The sequence below is a fragment of the Branchiostoma floridae genome, chromosome 1, assembly GCF_000003815.2.
Source record: "Branchiostoma floridae strain S238N-H82 chromosome 1, Bfl_VNyyK, whole genome shotgun sequence".
Taxonomy (NCBI): domain Eukaryota; kingdom Metazoa; phylum Chordata; class Leptocardii; order Amphioxiformes; family Branchiostomatidae; genus Branchiostoma; species Branchiostoma floridae.
Window position 1 is genome coordinate 23,816,542 of NC_049979.1, and position 23,087 is coordinate 23,839,628.

The 23,087-nt window shown below is 40.6% G+C and overlaps 3 protein-coding genes across 3 annotated transcripts; 1 reads left to right on the forward strand and 2 right to left on the reverse strand.

Annotated features, from left to right (window-relative positions):
* Positions 1–761: 761 nt before the first annotated feature.
* On the reverse strand, positions 762–9,611 carry LOC118410290 (sphingosine-1-phosphate phosphatase 1-like). Its single transcript, XM_035811854.1, has 4 exons — positions 8,779–9,611; positions 6,219–6,308; positions 2,013–2,220; positions 762–1,438 (listed from the first exon to the last, which is right to left on the reverse strand). Exons 1-4 carry the CDS (start codon positions 9,082–9,084, stop codon positions 1,059–1,061), a joined length of 984 nt encoding a protein of 327 aa, XP_035667747.1. The 5' UTR covers positions 9,085–9,611; the 3' UTR covers positions 762–1,058.
* Positions 9,612–9,748: 137 nt separating this feature from the next.
* LOC118410271 (T-complex protein 1 subunit delta-like) lies at positions 9,749–17,557 on the forward strand. Its single transcript, XM_035811832.1, has 14 exons — positions 9,749–10,020; positions 10,823–10,875; positions 11,213–11,302; positions 11,801–11,909; positions 12,210–12,352; positions 12,932–13,053; positions 13,485–13,623; positions 14,169–14,308; positions 14,814–14,910; positions 15,079–15,186; positions 15,574–15,704; positions 16,067–16,301; positions 16,634–16,747; positions 17,243–17,557. The coding sequence occupies exons 1-14, from the start codon at positions 9,915–9,917 to the stop codon at positions 17,255–17,257; spliced, it is 1,602 nt and encodes a 533-aa protein (XP_035667725.1). The 5' UTR covers positions 9,749–9,914; the 3' UTR covers positions 17,258–17,557.
* Positions 17,350–22,994, reverse strand: LOC118410281 (ubiquinone biosynthesis monooxygenase COQ6, mitochondrial-like). Its single transcript, XM_035811844.1, has 12 exons — positions 22,683–22,994; positions 22,072–22,206; positions 21,757–21,815; positions 21,354–21,611; positions 20,820–20,927; positions 20,493–20,555; positions 20,130–20,237; positions 19,884–19,962; positions 19,478–19,601; positions 18,971–19,086; positions 18,289–18,455; positions 17,350–17,943 (listed from the first exon to the last, which is right to left on the reverse strand). The coding sequence occupies exons 1-12, from the start codon at positions 22,915–22,917 to the stop codon at positions 17,914–17,916; spliced, it is 1,482 nt and encodes a 493-aa protein (XP_035667737.1). The 5' UTR covers positions 22,918–22,994; the 3' UTR covers positions 17,350–17,913.
* Between the last annotated feature and the right edge of the window lie 93 nt (positions 22,995–23,087).

Below are 23,087 nucleotides of genomic sequence, written 5' to 3' on the forward strand. Positions count from 1 at the left end.
GCTCCGGCTCGCACTGATTCCAGCTCGGAGCTGGACCGTGCGGGCCGGAGCTGGGACGTGTGGGCTGGAGCTGGTACGTGCGGGTCGGAGCTGGAATCAAAGCGGGCCGGAGCTGGACCGTGCTGGCAAGAGATGGACCGTGCGGGCCGGAGCTGGAGTTTAACGGGGGTGGCAATGAAAGTGGCTGACCGCAGTCAAAAAAAGTCAAGCCTGGCTGTTGCTATGGTAAAAGGCGCCCGGAAGTCTTATTTGGCGGACTGTGGATGACAGCGCCGACACAAGTTAAGATAATCTATAGAACTGTAGTTAATTAATAAATGTAGATGCCATACTTTTTATCTTGTACAATTGTTGTGCAACATAGGTATACACAGTCATAGAGCCTGCTGATTGGCACGATGTAGTTTCACCCATTTCTAAGAGGAAAAACATTTCAAGTACAAGAGCGTTGTAAAGCATCCAGTTTTCGAAGTTTCGTGTCGGTTGTCGTATACAAATTGAATGGGGTATCAGAGCCAGTTAAAAGTTCGGAGAAGTGACGAGGTGCCATTTCATAACAATCTTTCGTTTTCGTCGAATAAAATAATGTCTGAAGCAGTTGTGTGAAAATCTCTCAAAAACGCAGGAAATGCCATTTCAGGGAGTTCAATTTTCAAAATTTTCCGGGGGACCCCCTAGGAAACTCGCACCTTCGCTCGTTGGTCCGCCAAAGAGTAAAACGAACCCTCCCAGGCAAAATCCTGGCTACGGGCATGGGATGTTTGATATCAACTCAAAGATATTCTGGAAAAAAAGTTGACAAACTCCTTGGCACATCTGCTATTGGCTGATGAACCAGAACAGGACATGATAATTACAATGTCATCAAGTGTCATTGAAAAGCCATTCAGGAATTGAAAATATGTTGACTGCAAACAAGTGAATGCCTACATTTTACATGCAAAATATCTGACAAATGTCAAATTCTATTGGTAGATTCATCAGCCATGTAACAGTAATATTCGCCAACAATCCAACTGTAGAGTTACCTATGTCACAAGTAAGCGGTAGTACACTCGTCACAGAGCTGGGTGTGCTTGTTCATAACCAATCTCATACAGCGATGCAATACCCAACATGCGAAACACTATGGGTATCACACAAACAACCATTACGCCAAGGAAGCCATACGTGAAAAATTTGTATGGCACTTCGACGACTGCCCTAGACCTTGCCTTCGGGTCTTCTGTTGATTCCCCGAACAGCCTACACACTGTGTTCAGGGTTAGAGGCTTGACCACTGCACGCGATATACCCGCGATGATCCCGCCCAGGACGAAGCGGACAGCAAAGAGGCCGAGTTGTTGGATGCTTGGCCAGATGACTTTGTATGGTGGGGGGATGGAGGGGTCCTGCAGTAGGTTGTACTGAGTGTTGATCCAAGCCCCATATATAACACCTGCAAAAGTCAATACATTAGACTTTGTTAAAATATGAACTTGAAGACAGAAATGCACTTTGCTAGCAATTTGATTGGACATTTTTATTGACCTATTGTTAGCATAACCAAATCTATTCAGCTCCATCTAAACATACATGCACACTGGAGATGCAACCAGATTGTTTTATTTTGTTCTAAGAGAGCTCTTACTTGATCTTTAGTCAAGGTGGTCTTGTTGTTAGGGTTGTTTAATTAGAATCTAATCATAAATCTAAAGATTCTAGGTTTGAGTCCCTTTATAGCTAGCAGGTCCCACTGTTGTATTCTTAGGAAAGGCACTTTAAAGGCACTTTTTCCTCCCTAGACTCAAAATGAGTACATAGTTTTGTGCTGGGACGTCATCTTGGATGGGACAAAAAGCCGGGCATCCCACGTCTATGGAAAGCCACACCTCAAGCATGTTTAATGTGAAAAGTGTCATGGTCCATTCCGGTGTGTAATATTGCAAAACTGGTATGCAATGCCTTATGGATGTTCAATGGCTAGGCAAAACAAACAAACACTATCTTATCCCTGACTTCTCCCCTCTCACCTGCACAAGTACCAACAATCATGGCCGTGTCCCCCCTGGCCGTGTTCCACTGCCCCCCGCTGGGGTACAACAGGCACAGGATGAAGTAGGAGGTGATGACCAGCAGGGGGGAGTAGGGGTGGTGCAGGTTGAAGTGGTCGATGGTGTCCAGCCAGGGGGTGATGAAGCACGTCAGCATCACGCTCAGGGTCAGACCGGCAAGGACATCCTACAGACACAGGAGACAATGTGAAGCAACCATATAATAAAATGGTATATGTTATGTTGAAAGATCTCTTTACCACTAAAATGTAAAATTCAAATGACTTTGCTTAACAGAGGGTCTTCTAGGGCAAGGCAGTTTTGACTGATTTTTGCAGTACATGTAGCATAGTAGTATCATTATAATTATTAATACTATATTATACTCTATCATCAATATAGTATGACCTATACATGTATCATTATGCGCTTTAACAGAAAGCTGGAAGCTGCTGGAAAATCCCATCAAGGTCATATAACCTCCTTGCTTCAGCCATGGAGTTGTATTTGTCACAAGCAAAACGCAACTGGTACCCAGCTGCCTAAGCTTCCTTATATTATATATACACTGTGCAGTCTAAACTGTATTCAGATTTTGTCCTGTGGCATTACTGAAACAAAGGTAATACAATACATGTGTACATTGCATGGCGGTTGAACAGACACACCCACGTGTCCTTTGTTCAAAGAACGTCATGCAACTGTTCCCAAGGAGATGCCTATAAACAAGATTGCAATTGATAAAGACATGGCCATTCATTGGTTCTTTACCTGTACATGTATTACAAGTCCCATTAACAAAAGACAGAGAAATTCAAAATGTACACAAACGTCAAATATTGCTCAAATTTGTACAACTTGTACTAATTACGAGGCTGAATAATTAATGTTTGTTATTGTCCAAGCAGGCTTGAAATCCATTTTAGGAATAGGTGAACAGGTGCATCTACGTTTTAACCTACAAATTTAGGTATAAACATGAAATAAAGTAGAATGCCAGCAAATTACCTTACTGCTTCTCAACAGAGATTGAATCTGAAATTCTCTAGCTAGCTTTGTTTCACAAAATTTTTGTCATATTTACTTGGAATTAAATGTAAAGAATATGAATACTATTTAGCTAAATGTACAATCAACCTAAGAAATATCTAGATATAGGTGCACCCAAAGTAAAAAATTAGGTGCAGTCAAAAATTAGCTGCACAGCTCCAATTTTGAATGCGAATAACTTACTTATATCTTGAGCTTTGCAAATTGTCCTCTGATCTAGGTTATTTGCACCAGCTCGGCAAAACATCGCCCTTTGATTAATGCTTCAACCTGAATGGCAATTAACCATCCTATTCAAGTTGAATAGTGTTTCCCATTAAAACACTTCATTGTCATGATTACTCTATTAGCTTGTTTTTCATCATCACATGGACATTAATCATTGATAGTGGGTTCAATAGAGGTCTTTATCAGGCAGTGGCATCAAATTCTAATTTCATAGGCATTGTTATAGGCTTTCATTGAAAATGGTGCTCTTTTATTTCAGCCATATTGGGGCAAACCACTGAGTGGTATGTCCCATTCATAAAATCTCTCAACACAAGTCATCTTCTAGATACAAATTCTGCTAAGTCGTGATGCATGTTGATTGCTAACCATATGTAGGTGGATTAAAGGCATGAACATTTAGAGAAAAGCAACCTCCCCTCTGTTCTGTTGTTGAAATGTTGGATAAACTATTACTATTGATACAGGTATAAAACACCGTGGAGTAATATCACTGAATCAAACTCTGTGCGGTTCTACATGTAATACCATCATTCTAATAATGTTCAGTTGAATTTGCTTTTCATTGTGTTCTTTTATCTAAAGTCTTTGAATCAGTAATTATCTAAAGTCTTTGAATCAGTAACAATCAACACAAGCTTTGTCGACCTAAGTCCTAACATAAAGATGTCCGTCACCTTAACTTAAAAAAAAATATGTATTTGTTTTCAGTTTTTGTGGAAAAATATATGATCAAAACAATTGATCCACCTATTATGTCAAAATGCATTCAATATAAAAAAATGCTGATATTAATAATTCATTTGAGCTTTGTAGTTTGGAATCAATTACTAACACGCAAGCTTTGTTACTATGTAGAAATGACTAGCGTGTATGAGGAGAAATATTAGAGGATAAACATTGTTTTCACTACAAGTCCAATCAGTACAGTATATATGTACAGAGAGAAAACTTCTATCATGAAACATTTCCACCTAAGAAAAGCTACAGATAACAAAAGCCTTTTGTTACCAATATAGGAGAAAGACAACATTGAGGGTGGTAAATACACAGAAATACACTTCTCTGACAATTTGCAGCATCCTAGATCAGTGTAGTACTCATGTCCCTAATAAACATACCCTCCGGAATAAACATACCCCCCGGACAAATCGTCAATATCTAATAAACATACCCCCCGGAATAAACATACCCCCCGGAAAATTACCAAATTGACATGTATTTAACTGTGAACATGCTACTTCTGTCCAAAGAAAAGGAGATGATAAGCAGGTAGGTCTTTTTATTCATTTATGCCTAAGAACCACATCAGTTAGTTCTATAAATGATGAGCTGAAGAACTATAGATATCTTGTTCGAATCATGAATGTTTTCTCAATTTTTTAATAAAAGGTTAAGTTGAAATTCGCAGTGAAACCTGCCTTAGGGTCACCTGAGTATAGGGGCCACGTAACTCGCCATGCGGTCACTTTTCGTCAGTCCCTTGGATTTTTCCCGTTGACCTAAGCATTAAGAAATAGTCTATAGCGGTCACCGGTCGCGGCCAGACGATTTTCAGTCCGGCCGCTATGCCAACACTGCCGTCACGGACGCGTGGCCGGCCGCGTTACGCTGCACTAAATTATCCACGAGGGGATCACTTTTTTTTTCTGTACTACATCAGCAAGATGTCGGTTCAACTTGGACACTTTATGAAGGAGACATTGAATAAAGGCAACATTATACAAAATTATGTGATTTTATGCGAAGTGTTGTTGAATTCACGTGGCGTTTTTTTCTCATCTCAGACTCTTTGCACTTCTACCCTTCTCTACATCGTCATTTCTGTGCAGACTGGAAGGCTATATGGGCAGATTTTACAAATAGACCGTCCGTTCATGTATCTGATGTTTTAGGTTCTTGAAATGCATGTACGCTGTCCCAATTTTCGTATTCCGCGGGCCAAAAATGGAAATCTCCGTCCTTCGGTTTTCTCCAACATGGCGTCGCAGCAGCTGTAAACAAGGTCACTAGGGGTCAGTGGACGACTCCACTTTTACCAAGGTAAAATATCGCAACAAGATTTCTGATGTGTAGCATTAAATACAGTGATTACGGTATAAAAACGATTAAAACCTATTAAATAAAAGTTAGTTATGTGAAAACTAGACTAAGGTTGATTTTTGTCAAAGAAATAAGCCTACGTTAAGAAAGTTTTATTTCGACGTGACCACCTCGGCATAATGGCACATGCATCTACAAAGGAAAGTTGTTGCGGTTTATGAACTTGCTGTTTTTACCGACGAATTCCTGTCGTTTGGGAGAATTTGCGGCGTCAAAACTCATATTGCAAGGGAAACGAAGTTATAGTTGTTATTTTTACGTCCAGCATTTATTATGTGAACTAATCACTCTTCCGCCTCGCTGCCGAAAGCGCATGGAACCACAAGACCGGCGGGAAATTCCTCGTGCAAGGTGCTGGTTTACGATGTAAACAGAGACTATAAACTACTACTAAATTAAAACTAAAAGTTATTTATGTAAAAATTGTATTTCAAAACGTCAGTGTGGTGTTTTATTTTCCCCCAAGAACAACATTTACTTCGTAGCGTCATAGCGAGATCGACCGAAATCACCGAAAGAGTACTGCGTACGCGTACACGCTCATGGAAATCCGCGCCGTTTCGCCCGAAAAATAGGGAATTTTGAGCAAAAATACCGCGGAAATATGGGCAGAAAACCCCCAAAATTCAATTCTTTGAGGGTCCTGGCTAAGCAAAGCCCCAATTTTCAGAAAAAAAATAAACGTACCGTCCAAAATAAGAACGTACCGGGTGGATTGTGAGGCTGAAAAAATAAACGTCCCGGTACGTTTATTAGGGACATGAGAGTATTTAGTTCATGAAGGATTCCTGACAGCAATCTTACCAGGATGTTGTGCATGCCCACATACAGCCGACTGACACACACCAGGAGGCACCACGCTGCACCAATCATGTAACCTGCTGGGTACCAGTACTGAAATATATAGAAAGGGTGATATCATTATCATCAAAATAAAACAACTAGTGTCCAGCAATAAAGTTTATTCCTTTCCTTCCAGTTGTCAACACTACATATCCAGTAAAAATACAGAAAGGGTGATATCATCATCACTATGTATCATTATCATCACCATCATCAAAATAAAACAAGTGTTTCAACTGTCCAGCAATAAAGTTTATTCCTTTAATCCAGTTGTCAACACTATCCAGTTAAAATGCTCATTCATTCATAATCATAGTCATTCTAACCCAGGTTAACAGTTGTCAATAGGTGACTTGAATACAAGTGTCTAGAGCGAAAATGCTCTTTCATCCATTCATTCTAACTCACTGGTAAACAGTTGTCAATAGCTGACTTGAATACAAGTATTTCAGCTATCTAGCAAAAATGCTCATTCATTCATTCATTCCAGCTCACTGGTAAACAATTGTCAACAGTTGAATAGAAAACAAATGTTTTGTAACTGAATGATAAACACCTGTTGACAGTTGATCAAGAACCCTTTGTAGATCAATGGTAAACAGTTGTCAACAGTTGAGTTGACCACAGGTCTTTGTAATTCAATGGTAAACACTTGTAAACAATTGTTGACGTTAGTCTACAATTTTAAATGACTGTTTGTAACATGTAGTTCAATGACGGTGGTCAGCAGTTGTCCATTTAAGGTTTATATACACGCCCCATATGTCAACACTCAACTTGCTTTGTGGTTTTAAAAAATTGAATGGAAGCAACCCAGGGCAAGCCACACATACAGATTTCTCTTCTTAATCTTAGCCAATACCCTTTTTCCCAAGAACAATTTGTGACTGGAACTCCCTATATATCTGGGTCAGTGTTGGAAGTTACAACATACAGTTCCCAGTTTCCCACAGTTAAGCTGTTCAAAGCCAGACAAGTGACCCAAAACCAAAGAGGGATTGGGATGTATTGACTGAGATTGAAGTAGTTATTGTAACTTGTAAATGTAAGTCATGGCAGGAGGTTATCTCATTACCTCCTTGGTCATGGTGTGTAGTCAGGGTGGTCCAAAGGTTTATGTTAATGATATGCCACATCAGGAAAGTTTTCATTGTCAAAGATATTAGCAATAGTAACAATAATCATTAGTGAATTACAATACATGTACTATGTCCCCAGGCCTTTGCTGCAATATAATTATAAGGATATTATATATAGTTGCAGACATGTATGACTCTGGTAATGTGGTATGTATGTAAATTGCTAATCAGATTTGCTTTGATTGAAAATTGAATGAATGAATCTGTGTACAGATGTCTGAGTATGAACAAATGAACTCAACTCGAGTCATGTTGCCTCTCTTGCTCTTACATATTGTGTACCAGTTACGTGTTACGTGTAAAAATATGCATATATACTTATTAGGACCTTTGATGTGAACTGTGTCTCTGTTAATAGTGTTATGTATTTTGTCTGACCCTTACCCCTTTTCCCTCATGACCTCAATAAAAAGCGGCCTGCAGGCTGATTTGAGCTTCTCTTGACTAAACAAAGGTTAAAACAAACAAACTACTTGACGTGTGAACTTATTGCTGATGCCAGCAGATTTTACTTCATGGCAAGTCAGGACCGAATGATTTTAACTATTGTTATATCATATATATGTTATATATATTGTTATATTAATGTTAATCGATACCTAACCTAATTTTTGTATCCATATGTTCTGAGGCATTATCTCACACCACGTGTCATGTGGCCGGTTATTTAACTTGTGTCCATCCATTGTGTAACATCTCGCCACTTAAGACCTTTGGTCCGTTTGGACAGAGCTGATGTGGTACTACAGTACAGATCACGTACAGATGAATCCATGCCAAGTTTCAAACATTGGTACCAAAGTCTGCATATCAGACAAGAGAGTAGAAGTCATACCATGTAACCAAAACCCCTGTCTTTTGTTTTAAAAATTCTACATTGATTTCACTGATTTGTATTAAGTCTAAATGTAGCTTCTCTTGTTTGGAATGCTCGATTATCATCCAAAAGGATCATTACTGATTCTTATTACTTATTACTCTACTTTGACCACTTAGCCAAAGAAATATTGATATTATGTAAGCAAGAGAAATTGTACCAATGGCTATAGTCCTCATCATTTGAACAAATCAATTATCATATCTTGTCTTGCAAATGAGATATCATAAAGATTTGTAATACAAGTTGTATTTGGGCTGTATTAGATAATCTATTTAATCCTATGATTTACTAGTAGCAACATGTGCTGTTCAACATGCTGATAAATTATAGTCGTTGCCTTGACAACATACCTCAGGGCAAGGACCGGAAATCGAACGTGCAAAATTACATGCATGACGTTGCCTGTCATATTTTTTACTGCTCACTTTTTGGTCAGGCGATTGGGGAAATTCTAAAAATTCCAACACTTATGATTCTGTTTAGAAAATGACAAACATCCTACCTCGTATCTGCCTACTGTCCAGTAGATAAACGTGAAAGGAATGCAGAACGCGACGATGGCATGGGTGGAAGGGAAGCCATACTCCGAGTCAAAAGTACGCTCGATTTTGGCCACCGGCGGAGAGGGCGGTCGGGGCCAGCGGATGATGTCCTTCGCGGACTGGCCCAGGTACATGGTGAAGGCCCAGACTACAATGACCCGGCGGCTAACGAAATAGTCAATATTCCAGAACCAGAAGGGGAAGAAGGTGATGTAGAACAGTTCTCCTCCCAGCGACGATCCGAAACAGAACAGGTAGTACCACATCTTGTGTGACTCTGTATGGCCGCCCAGCCTCTGACACGTGGTTGCCCCATTCTGCCTTGTCTCTTGGGTGACTGAGATCAATATACCCGTTAGCCAGATTTCCTTCTTGCTTTGGTTATTCTTTGTAGCGTTTCCTTATGCCGTTTGATGCCGAGTCGGGCTTGTGGCAGTTGTCAGCACAGGCGTCCCCGTTTCCCTCATGGACTTCATCGATGAACTCGATACCGCACAGTTCTTGAAACTTGGCCACAACACTTGGGTCCTTCAGCGCATGAAAGAAAGCTAACATTTTTTTTCTTCTTAGTTTCAATGTTAGATCTGAACTCACGGTCGGTCTGCTGTGTAAGACAGTGTCAGTACTCGAGTCCTCGAGGCGGGAGGTGTCAAACGGCTGACAAGGCCTTCCTCGACTCTTCGTCTGGCCGGCAGAGTGACCTATGACATATTGGAATGATACACTACCTGGCAACGGTATATTTCCTGCTTACCTGAAGATAGTAGACAAATTTTGTAAATATCAGAGAACATTTGAGGAAAAAATAGTTTATATTCTGTCATAAGCAATGGATTGGGATGAGGATTTTGTTGATATTCAAAGAATATGTGATGATACTGATTTGAAATAATGTATCTAAAGACACGACACCCCTTGTTGAAAAGTGGAATCTACTCTTCCCGTCAACCCTCCAGGCCGCTGTTGCCAAGTATATCTGGGGCAAGATATTCTCTGTTGACCATCGGTAAAAATCCGTCCAAATCTCCAGGTTATTTGTATCATCTGTGCAAATCAGTGTTACTTTTGAATAGCAAAGGACCAAGAGATTAGAAAAATGCCAGAAAAAGCAAGCTCGGCATCCAAATCCGGTGGCCAAGGCCAGTACAAAGATCGTGAAAAGCCGGAGTACATCAGAACAAGTAACATCACAGCGGCCAAAGGTAAGATCTCCAGCTAAATTCTTTTGTTTTTTGTAACAAGTAAAGAACGAAATCGTTCCTTTTCAACAGGAGAGGCTCTTGACGACTGTACATTTTCACGATTTCTATTTTGTGAAATCGTGTTTTCATCACGAAACGTTACAGTAGCGGTGCCGTCATGGAAATTATGATCTAGAAGGTTCTAGAAGCGATGTGCAAGACTTGCCGGCATCTAGCGTTGTCATGTTCTTCACACCTAGATCTACCGCTGACAGACATGCGTATTTTACCATGTAGAATAGTTGCATGAATAATCTGTATTCGGATTTTCCATGATACATAATGACTCACTGTTGCCCATACAGTTATCTTTCATACATATACATATACATGTGCTGTCTTCGAAAGAGTATGGGAGGGGGGCATGCATGTTACTGTTATTCTTGAAATATTCGTGGTGGTTTTATGTTAGCAGTTTTCACACACGTTTGAATGCTTCATGGCAAATATGAGCCATGTGTCCAATGTTACACAGAATGTTATTATAGTTCTGTAGCGAACAAAAAAACAAACATTCCAATGCAAAATTAAATCATTTGGAATTTGCAGTGGCCAGTGGGTACAGGATGCAGCATAATTTCACTTACATGTAGACTTGTGTACAAAATCAAAAGTGGGAGAAATGGAACTTACAAATGCATGACGTTTGTCAGTCCTTTAATGTTTACTTTTGCATAAGTGACAACAACTTCAACCATGTGACACTTGTGACTTATGATATTATCGAAATTTATTAATGTAAAACCCTTTTTTCATATTACAGCTGTGTCAGATGCTATCAGGACTAGCTTGGGACCAAAGGGAATGGACAAAATGGTAACAATAAACTTATTAGATATGAAGAAGCAATTCATTGTACTTTACAGTGTTAATGCAATATCAGTAAAGTGTAACATAAAACTTTCCTAGAATAAATTTTTCCTTGTTATATTCAATTGAGGACAAGAATAAAAATAGCCAGTTCTCGCCAAAAGTGATTGATGGAATGTGAACTGTACTTAACTGTAGTGTACAGATACCCCAATGTAACAATTAATTTAGACTTATGATATATAAGTTATATACTGGTATTACTGATAGTGCCAGTGTGCATTCTTCAGATAGATAATAGATATAAGGCAGTGTCTGATTTTGAAAACCTCTACTTGTATAGATCCAGGCATCTAATGGAGATGTGACCATCACAAATGACGGAGCTACCATTCTCAAGCAGATGCAGGTTCTCCATCCATGTGCGAAGATGGTGAGTATAGCCTTTGTAAGGAAGGTCAGCATTTTTTATCCAAATAGATGTTGGCAAAACTACTGGTCTGCTACTTAAATCTGGCTTAGACTGGGGAAAATTCTGTCAGTGGCCTGTGTTTGTGTCAGGGGTTGGGCACAACTGGTTGTATCGTCCTTCAGTATGGGAATGTAAAGCTGTTGGTGTTATGTATGAGGGAGCTTATGGCATCAAGCCTCTGCACATAAAGAACCTAACACACTTAATAAGAAGAGTAGGGGTGACCTTGTGTGCATACTGAAAATGTGAGCCGTAGCGCATTGTACTACTAACTAACGAAAAGGTGTCATACTTCATCCTAAGCCTGAGCTCACCCACTTTACTTGGGCAAGTGCTACTGTTTATGTTGACTAATGACCAGTGACAGCTTTCTGGGGACTTAGCAGAAAGAAGTAGTACACACTGACACTCTGAAGTAATGAAGCACTAACAGGATACTCGAATTTTATTCTTAAACAGCTTGTTGAGCTGTCCAAAGCCCAGGATGTAGAAGCTGGGGATGGGACCACATCAGTTACTGTTATTGCTGGCAGTCTTCTGGATGCTGCTAACAAGCTATTGCAGAAAGGTGGGTAATCTCTCGTACCATGGAAACAATGCACACATGAGATAAAACACATGGGGGATGTACAAAAATTTAAAAAGGTTTAAACTGTTTTGATGTTCATCTTTGAATATTCCTGGTGGTTTTATTTTTGCTTTTTTCTCGAGGACACCATGGAAATCTTTCCCTTATACCGCAAACTTCAGTCCCCAAGGAAATATATGAAGTCCAGTATTTCCATTTTTTTTCCATTTATAACATGGTTGGACCATTATGCTATGTAGCCTGCATGCTAACACATAATGTCGCTTGTGTGTATATCAGGTATCCACCCAACAACGATCTCAGAAGCATTCAAGAAAGCAGCAGCCAAGTCTGAGGAGATCTTGACTGAGATCGCCACTCCTGTGGACCTGGCTGACAGGGATTCTCTTGTCAAAAGTGCCTCAACATCTCTCAACTCAAAGGTAGGGGTCGCAGCCAATCTTGCTCTGCCCATTTCTTAGGCCTCAACAAGTAATTTTTTTTTGGATGGCATCGTCTGCAGATTCCAGATCTAAAGCGCAAGAGCCCCCCCCCCCCAAAACAACATGGGTTAAAAAAGCAAATAAATGCATTTAAACTTGCGACGGTTGAATTTCACAGTGCTTATTGGATAGTGAGTGAGTGAGTGTGTGTGTGTTTGGCTTTGCTATAGTGCTGTAGTTACATACCACTACAGTAATGGAAACACAGGTGACCTTACAGACAGCAAGTTGGAAACCATGTACTAGTGACTCACCAAGGGTGCTACAGACAGGCATTAAACTTGCCTGTAACACTTTCAAGCCCTGCATAGTACTGTACAATGTGTAGCACGTTTATGTAGTGCTTACTCAAGAGAGTAGGTTGGCAGAAAACAGATTAAAAATGGACTTAACCGTTAAGAGGTCACTGAAAATGCAAATATAAGATGGCTCCATTTACAGTACTTTCCCTTTTTGGGTATTCTCTTGAACTAGTTAGAAGAGAAAATACATTGCAACTTAATACCCTTTCCTTCCCAGGTTGTTTCCCAGTACTCCTCCCTGTTGGCCCCCATGGCTGTGGATGCTGTGATGAGGGTCATTGACCCTGCAACTGCCAAAAATGTGGATCTGAAGGACATTAAGATGATCAAGAAGCTGGGGTGAGAAAGTGTTCACTGTTTTACATGAGTAGGATGCTTGCTGTATGAGTGAATGAAGAAAAAAATGATAAACCAAAAGTGATAATGGTAACAATGGTGAAATGGTATGGTACTACAATTGGTGATGTGCAACGAAGTTGATATGATTTGTATGTATGCAGAATCAACTTGGTATGAAAAAAATCTTAGGAACGTGATTGGGAAAGAGTAGAAGTAAACCGGAACTGAAAGTAAGACAAAATAAAATCATTCCGCTTGATCAGTTGCACTGTTTTTTTCTTCTTTTTATGAATAAATGTAGTACATGTATTTATATTTTTTGCCATGCCTGTTACTAGCTTTAGCTACGCTTGGGTCCAGAAAAGAGGATGTGGAAAGTGTGAGTAGAGACATTGATACTTTCCTGTCTGATGTTATTGTGTGTTTTTCAGTGGCACTATTGAGGACTCTGAGCTGATCGACGGTGTAGTGTTTGACCAGAAGCATGCTGGGGCACCAGGGGCTCCATCCAAGATGGAGAAGGCCAAGATTGGCCTCATCCAGTTCTGCCTCTCACCTCCCAAAACTGATGTAAGTAGACAACACAAATCTGGATAGACTAAAAAATCTTAGAGTAACTTTTGTGAAATGTGTCTTACTACCTGGATGTGTAACTTTTATCTGTGTACTGATATTGATAGGAACTCTCAAAACGTAATGGTGAAATTGGTTAAGGTACTGCTTCAACCTGCTATTGCTAGATTAACCTAGGACTGACGTGGATACTTACCTGAAATGTTGACAATATGTTTATTTTGGTTGAATACGACTTGTATCATTGTACATCATAGATAGTGGTACTGTGCGGCCAGGCTAGTAGACACAAGACTGAGAGGTCGTAGATTCGATCCCTGGCTAAACGTTGTGTCCTTTGGAAAAGCTCCTCACATGACTTCCTTCACTCCACCCATGTGTAAAAATGGGTACCTGGCTTCAGGTTGGAAAGGTTTGACAATGGAAGGAGAGGGATGGGCTCCGCCTTTCAATACCATACCCTAGACACAGTGGACAACAAGCCACTGCCCCTATGTCCACATAAAAGGCGAAGGAACTACCTTTACCACTTTTCTTGACAGATGGAGAACCAGGTGATTGTGTCGGACTACTCCCAGATGGACCGTGTGCTGAGGGAAGAGAGAGCCTACATCCTGAACCTGGTCAAGCAGATTAAGAAGGCTGGCTGCAATGTTCTCCTCATTCAGAAGTCCATTCTCAGGTTTGTACAGAATAATGTATGCAGGTTGTAACGAAATTTGGTATGATATGTACTTGAAAGTAGTGTATTACATAAACAAACTCTCAAGAACATATCACAGTGTAATATACAGCACTATCCCAGAAAGTATTAATTTTTTTCCAATAATCAGTGGCAAAATCAACTGTCAACAAAAACTAGGCACCTTTCAAAATCAAATCTTAACCAGTCTGCTCATACAGCAGTTGCAGTGTGTCATCAGACATATACAGGAGTTGTTGTCCTGTGATTACAATTAAATTCATCACTGTTTCTGTTGGCTGTTTGGCCATTGTAGCATCTTTGCATACAATATCTTTTCCGGTACGACATTCAAAGACTCTATGGCCCTATATCATCTTTCCATATGTGAACAAGACCTTATATGATACAATCTGCCAAAGTGCCATATGTGCCATTGTTGGTAATTGTGTGTATGTGTGAACTTCATACAGCAAATTTGACATTGTGGCTCGTTTATGTACAGAGATGCTGTGAATGACCTTGCTCTACACTTCCTGGCCAAGATGAAGATTATGGTTGTCAAGGACATCGAGAGGGAGGACATCGAGTTTGTTTGCAAGGTATGAAGATTGTGTAATGTTTTTGTCTTGTAGTGTGGTGTAGTCAGCTTTTAAAGTGAAACTAAAATGTAAGGTTCAAACCCATACCATATCATATATTTCCCAAAGTTATGTTCTCAGCTGTATTACAAAGTAAGTAGAAGTAACAAGTGCCTTTTGTCCCTGTAGAGCCTTGGCTGTCGGCCCATCGCCAGCGTCGACCACTTCCAGCCAGACATGCTCGGACAGGCCGAGCTCGTGGAAGAACTCCAGGTCGGCTCAGGCAAAGTGGTCAAGGTAAGGATGACATACAGGGTTTAACTTAGGAATGGTACCTTGGAATGGACCTATCATATGCATATGTAACTTGTTCTACACTTTTGTAGCATTAGCCATTGGTAGTGGAAGATACCAATTTGTCTCAACTATTGTTCCATTTAGTCTGAAGAATGATGAATTAAACAAATTGCCAATGATAATTACCTTTGCAAAGAAGGTTGTTTTTGGTGTCTTTTGTGGTTTTGTGTGGGCAGCATAACTCTAAGAACCTGTGGATGGATATGGTCAAGTTCGATATTGGGCCTCAGCGGTACTGCATGAGATTTTCTGGCTTTGATATCTTGTATTCTGGACGTGTTTGTGTTAGTGGTCAGACCTATAGCTGATCCTTGTTTTTACCAACAGATCACAGGAGTACAGAACCCGGGCAGGACCGTGTCTGTGGTGCTCAGGGGCTCCAACAAACTTGTCCTGGAGGAGGCTGACCGCTCCCTCCATGATGCACTCTGTGTCATCAGATGCCTGGTTAAGAAGAGGTGAGGCTATCTTTTGTTTTCAGCTACATAAGCATTGCTCACAACTGTTACGTAAGAGACATTTAGTTCCTGCAAGTTTTGCTGGTTAATATTGCCTTTAAGTCTTCCCCGTTGCGTACTATCAGCCCATTGGCAAACTATTGCAAAGGATATATGTCCTTATTCACGTGAGCACTTTATTTCCTCTAGGCAAAGCACGTGTTCATCATGATGAGTTTGTGTTAGTCCTTACCATGAAAACTGAAAAGATAGCAATATTATAGACCTTGGTACTAAATGTTTGGCCATTTAGAAAGAATTTAAACTGGCATCATGGGTTACTACTTCATGGCTATCAGCTAACCATTGTTGTTTTTCTGCAGATTTTTGATAGCAGGTGGAGGAGCGCCTGAGATTGAGTTGTCTGTACGCCTCAGTGCGTACTCCCGCACCCTGTCCGGCATGGAGGCGTACTGCATCAGGGCCTTCGCTGAAGCTCTGGAGGTCATCCCGTACACACTAGCAGAGAACGCAGGCCTGAACCCCATCGGTACAGTTACAGAGCTGAGGAACCACCATGCAGAGGGCATGAAGACTGCTGGCATCAATGTTAGAAAGGTGAGCCATGGTCTTTACTTTCCCTAAATTTCACTTCTGAGAAAAGGCCTCCAGCACTGCAATATCCACTCATCATTTTTCTTTTGCTTGGCTTTTATGCATAACACACCAGTTTAGTACAGTAAGCACAAGCTGCATGCACATAAGACCTGTCATGTTTGATCCACTCACATTGTCTTTTTGATAAGTATGGTTGGTTCTTTACCATGCTTAAGGTATGGCTTTCCTTAATCTTAAAGCCTCTGGCTTTACCTTACCATCCAATTGGACAGTTCTGATGTAGTATTCCAATGGATTAGTTCTGAAGGTAAATGAATGTATTGTACCCACAGGGCTGCATCACCAACATCCTGGAGGAGAATGTTATCCAACCCCTGCTGGTGTCCGTCAGTGCAGTCAAGCTGGCAGCAGAAACTGTCACACAGATTCTCAAAATTGATGACATCGTGAGTATGGCCTCCTATTCTTCATGTTCTTTATTTCAACTTTAACTTAAGGCTCTCTAAACTTCGTCGCATACCTTAGGAAGACCTTGAAATTCTATGGACATGACTAGATCCTGTGAACCGGTAAAGTACCATAAAAGTCAAACAGGTCCGAAGTGCCAGATCTTGATGTACTGTACCCAAATAGCTTAATTCTACACACTGTGTATACTTTTTTGTGACTTAAAGACGCATAAATCCTGTCACAAAGCCTAACACTGGAAAAGACTCAGAGCACAGGCTAGTTCTGTTCTGATTGAACTTTGAGTAAACATTGTTGTCAACAGTTCATTACTGCCTAAATTTTTGTAACCAATTCCTGTTCCTGATGTTTCATATAAGTAGGCATACTAGTCATGACCATAATTGTATGTCACTCAGCATATGTAGCAATATGTCAATTGGTTGGTCCATATCCCTACTAAATCGTAACTAAAAACAGTTTTTATTTTTCAGGTTAACACTCGCTAGTACAAGAACTCTTGAAGGAGGACCTGGGAGATGATTCTGCATGTTGATGTCTACATTTAATAGCAATCTGAGTTGTTTTTCGTAGATTTATATCTACCATTGATAAGTACATGTCGCCCTTGTTATTTAGTGGCCATGCACTTGTCATGAAGAAGGAGCTTATCATAAACTTAAAAAAATTGCAGTACCAGTAGTTATGTGCAAACGAGATCTACACGTATATATACATACAGCCAACTTTGTATTGTGTGTTTGAGTGGAAATTCAAATAAATTAATATCCTTTGTTGTGTCACGAAAAGTTTGTTGTTCCTGTTTTCTCAATATCACAATTCAAATCGAATTATCAAATGATGTACACAAAGAAACATAGTTCATAGCTATGCCTGTAACTGATTTCAAGACTGGCTCCAGCTCTAAGATGGGATGAGTAACCAGCTTGAAATGTTGTATCCACTTGGTATTCAGTGTCCTCAATCTTTGTTGATCAACTTTTTGGCATAGCTTTACATGCAGCAAACCAAAGCTGGTTACACATCATGAAACTGCAGTTAGGCCTTGGCACTCCAGCTTGTCTAGCTCAGAAGCACACACATCATGACCACACTGTGGTTTAGAAGCTGAGAGTAGCTGCTGTACAGTATAGTCTCTTCATGGTTACTTGCTGGCAAACCCCATTATTTCATTCTGTAAAAGAACAACATCAAGAAGCATCAGATACCAGTATTGAGATAGGACATTACAAAATACAGCTGCAGTACTACAGGGTGACAAGGAAATATTATAATCAAAACAGTATGGCCTGTAATTCCAATAAACTAATCTTACCCAAATACATGTATTTGACTGTCTAGTCTTTGTGAAGGAATGAGCAATCCACTGCTTTTATGATGTTACGTAATGTAGATAGCACACATGACTTTGTGAGCAGTGGATCATAAGTTGAAAAAAATGGCTACAGTTGGGTAGATCGAAATTGCAAATTACAGTTCAACTTCACTTCAGAATGATGTTTATCAGCACATTACCCACCTTGAGTGGTTTGATGGCATTGGTGAACTGTAGCCCCACACTCCTGAGGAGCACCAAGGCTGGGTTATCTGAGGAGTACAGTCTGTGCAGACCTTCAATGGCAGCCATCATGGGAATAACCGCCTGCTGTCTCTTAGTCTCGAACTCCAACAGTCTATCTACGCTGCCTGGAGAAACATGGGGATCAATGTCATTTTTGTCCTAAGAGACTACACTATTCCACACAAATTGCTGAGGCACATTTACGTCATTGATGTACCGGTGCACTGGTGGGTAGAGTGTTCGCATTCAGTACAAGTTTGTACCTTGACCGAATCATAACAAAGACTTAAAACATGGCACGCTACCACTTTCTCTGCATAGCAGTCAGGGGACAGAGTGTGGTAGTTCAACACACGTCACAACCAGTGGACAAGCCCCCTGTTGTAGTGACAACGACTTGTGCCCAAGGGCTATTGAAACAAGTTAGGTGCCACCCTTTGACTTCGGACAATATGGACAAAGGACTGACGACCTCTGTAGTGTTGCTGGACTACAGTGCAGCGTTTGACTTGGCGGATCACGTCCTTCCGAAGAAAAATGTGTGTATAGATTCTTTCTCAGAAAAAGCGCTGTCGTGGATCTGGTACGGTAAAGACTTCATTCTAAAGTATAAGGAAATGAGAAAAAAACACTGTCTGACCTATATCCTCTCCCGTAGCCTCTGCATCCGACACCACCTGCTTCAGACAGGAGACATCACCGAACCCCAGATTCACACCCTGGCCAGCCATAGGGTGCACTCTATGTGCTGCATCCCTACGACATAATGATACAGACGATCTTCAGATATAACAACATGTACCTGTAATGAACACAATGTCCCTGTATTTCCAAAACAAGCTGCTAGGGGATCCAAACCTACTTCACTCCTTTCTTTCTTGATATCAAAAGCTATTTGCAGCTAAAAAATCAGCACAAAGATACAAAAACTGTAAGTTCTACTGCTATATCAAGGAAAGCCACCACGATCGATCGACACTGTCCTTTGTCTTCCCAAGATATACATATAAAATATGACGATCAATCCAGAGGTTTATAAATTATTCTGAGCAAAAATATCTAGACACAGACATCCAAACAAACCATAAAGAACATCTCCATTTTTCATAGAGGTAATAACCTACATACCAACGTATCAGTGACCTACCCAATAATGGCCATCCTGTGCTTGACATACTGTGTGGCATGGCCCAGCCCCAGAGGGAACATGGCCCTGCTGTCTGCATCCACATCAGACACACTAGGAGGCAGCTGTCTGGCTGATGTTCCTCCTGACCACAAACACAAACACTGTTTTCTCAAATATTTCAATAATCTGTACATATTGCTTTGCAGGAGGTAACAGCCTGACTGACGGTATTTTATTCATGTCATACCCACCCAAGAAAACACATTTCAATGCAAAATGAACAATCTGACAGTTGCCCAGAAGTTGACAAAATTTACTGTCTTAAAACAAACAAAAAAAAGAAAATGTTGAACTCTTGCATTAAATTTGGAGTCTGCAGTGGATGTCATCCATAAAACTAGACATGCTGTGACCTGCTACTCACCAGGGGAAATTGTGGACAGGATAGACTGCACGGTCTGTACAGCAGAGTCAACAGCAGCCTCCCTTTTATAGTCCTGCCACTGAGAAAAGACAAGGATACTTTGGAATCAGTTCCTATTCAATGTTTTTCACATTATCTTTCAATTGATATTAAATGTTAAGTTTGAAATCAAAGATGATTCAAAGCCAAATTGCAGATGGATTCAAAGCCAAATCAACAAACCGATGACAAAAAGTTGCTACTCACAAATGCACTGTTGACTGCCTCTACAAACTCCTCTGGTTGCATCTGCAGAAGTGTCTCTGCATCCTCAGAAGTTGTGGACCACACCAGGTTACTGTGGGTCTCACTTAACTGTAAACAACACACATACACTTGGATAAGATGCTCTGGTACTGATACATGTTCTACAGTAGGTTGACTGTAAACAGATGAAAGGCCATGTGAAAAATATCACAATTTACTTTTAAATGAAAACTTACAAAACTCCAAGGAGACATTGGATTCATTATAAATGTTAAAAAAAGTGTAGGACTGAAAATTAAGAATCAGTATAGATGTCTTAAGTCAAGTCGAGAGATACTAGTGATTTTAAGAAAGAAGTCCTACCGGTAACATGGCAATTGGACCAGTGGGTAGAAACCTCTGCCAGGCAACATTGTTCACTGTTGGCTGTATGGAATAGAACAGTCAGTGAATGATTAGAAATCTGCATCTTTCAAATTCAGGGATCTAAGTAGTGGGTGTATGTCAGGGCTGCCTCTATCCTTATTTTTTTTCCTGTCCACTCATTGTTTGAGAGCCCATGTAATTAGATTCAATTTAATTTATCTGTGTAATCAATCTATCATTTTAAGCTTAAGAAAATGTATTTTCATCAGTTCAGTTTCATGTCATGTTTCAAGTTCAGATTTTTGTAATGTAATGTACATGTACCTCTGAGAGTTTGAGCGTAGCCACGACCCCAGCCTGGCTGTAGCTCCATGACAACTGTCGGATGTTGGCCGTCTGTCTTAGCAGGGATTTAGGACCATCTGCTCCAATCTGTTGAGTATCAGTACAGAAATAAGAATAAAGAAAAAACTCCAAAAGGAACTCCATATCTTTTTACACACACACACACCCAACCCACATGGAAAATACACACTGACAATGTAGATAACTGGAGGACATACTGACTACTAAGTGTCTATTGCCAGCTCAGAAAGGAAAAAGAAATAGTAGTCATGCCTTCAAGTACCAGACTTATAAACTAAGGACTGCTGCATTCAAAAATGTATTTTTCCCTATATCAAAGTTAGAGGTATTGTAGAGCAGAGCTCCTTGCCACCTTGCAAGCAGAAACATCCCAATTGGATATGCTTACAGTTAGGTTATGTGTGACAAGGATAGGTGTGACAGGCCTTTCAGTGTAATATAACCGTTATATAAAGACAGATACATTGTACAAATATCAGCCAAAAGACATACCAGAAGCCTTGTATCGAGCACCCTGCCATCCTCCAGGATCACCCTGGCCCACGGACTATCCTCACCATCAGCGACCTTGGATGGTAGCTTGTAACCTTTGACCTTTGTGTCAAACATGACGTCCACGAGACCCTGCATGCCATCCAGCTGTTGCATCAGGCCTGACAGGATGACATCATTCTCCACGATGTGTGCAATGTCCTCATTCAGCTCATCTCTGTCAAAGGTGATCATGGCATCGGAGCATGCATCCCACACCTGAGAGGGTGACATATAATATACATGAAGCAAGAACTTGATTCAGCCAAGTTATATTATACTACATCTAGTATATGTTTGATTCAGTTCTTTTTATCAAAGGGATTGATAATGTTCAAGATTATCTATGGAATTGAAGAGTTACCTGCATCCGTTTATATGGCCGCACTCTCATATTTTTGATGTGATCCCATGCTCCAATGTCTGAAAAATAAGCATGGGAAACTGATCATTACTGATGTTGCTGTGATGTCTGGTTTCCATAGTGACAGGTAATCCTGAGGTCTTTAATATTCAATGGATTTTCATAATCATAGTGACAGATAATCGTGAGCTCGTATTGATGACTTTAGGATTAGGGAGCGACTTTCTCTCAATTTAGAGCCACAAGGTTCCAGAGAGGAGGCCCAGTAAGCCTCTAAGTCTAACAGAGAATGTGTAACATATACATGTAGTTGACCTTGCAGCAGCTGCACAGTTCCAGGTGTGAGTGAGCAGACCCTGCTGCTGAACCTGTCAGGCACCTGTGTCAGCACCCTCCTGGGTCCTCCATCCAGCATCAGGATCCTCCTGCCCAACAGGACTGGGTCACTGCCTACAGGGGAGACAAAAAATGTTTTTAACAAGATCTTTAGACTCACTAACGTTAATTATGTAAATAGGTTTTGATTAACATTAGATCTGTCCACTAAATGTGACTAATCACTTCCTGTCACTTTACATTGAACCTCAAAGACACAAGCAGAGGGACTGAGCCTCTTCCAATGACCCCATGACCTGGACTGTCATGTCTGTCATCATGACTAGTTCTGCCACCTCTGAACTGTACATTACTTCCTCCTGGCACTTCAGCTTTAAGGTCATCCTCCCACTCAGTTGACTTCCTGTCACAGTATCGACAGTGCAATAACAAAACTTCAGACCAAAGCTCCTTGTTCAGACATACACACCAACCAAAACAAACCAACACGGAATGACGAAGTCAAAAATCATGTTACATCACACCAAACATCATATGGCAACATGTTGCAACAGTTGATGGTTGACACCAATATAAACCTTTCCACTCACCAAGTGCTAACGCCATCGCAGCCCCCACCATCCCCCCTCCTGACACGATGATATCGTAGAAGTCTTGAGGCACATCTTCCCATGTGTCTTCTGGAGGGGGAGGGGCAGACTCTGTAGACTGTTGTGGTTCTCCTACAGAGGACAGTGGGCGTACAGCCAGTCTCCTCGTGCCTGGAACTACATCTGTACTTCTGATGAAAGCTCGTACTGTAGTTCTACAAAATAAAGCTGACATTGTTATTGTTATGAAGCGCCTAATGTTATGTCCCGATCCAACTCCGCAACACCTGAGCTTTCTCTCTTAATGTAGGTCAAAGGTCAAATTGGCTTAGCTGGCTGATGTGATTAGTACCTGTACAGATCGATGTATGATAACAGCGTTACTAATAGTCTGTTAATATACAT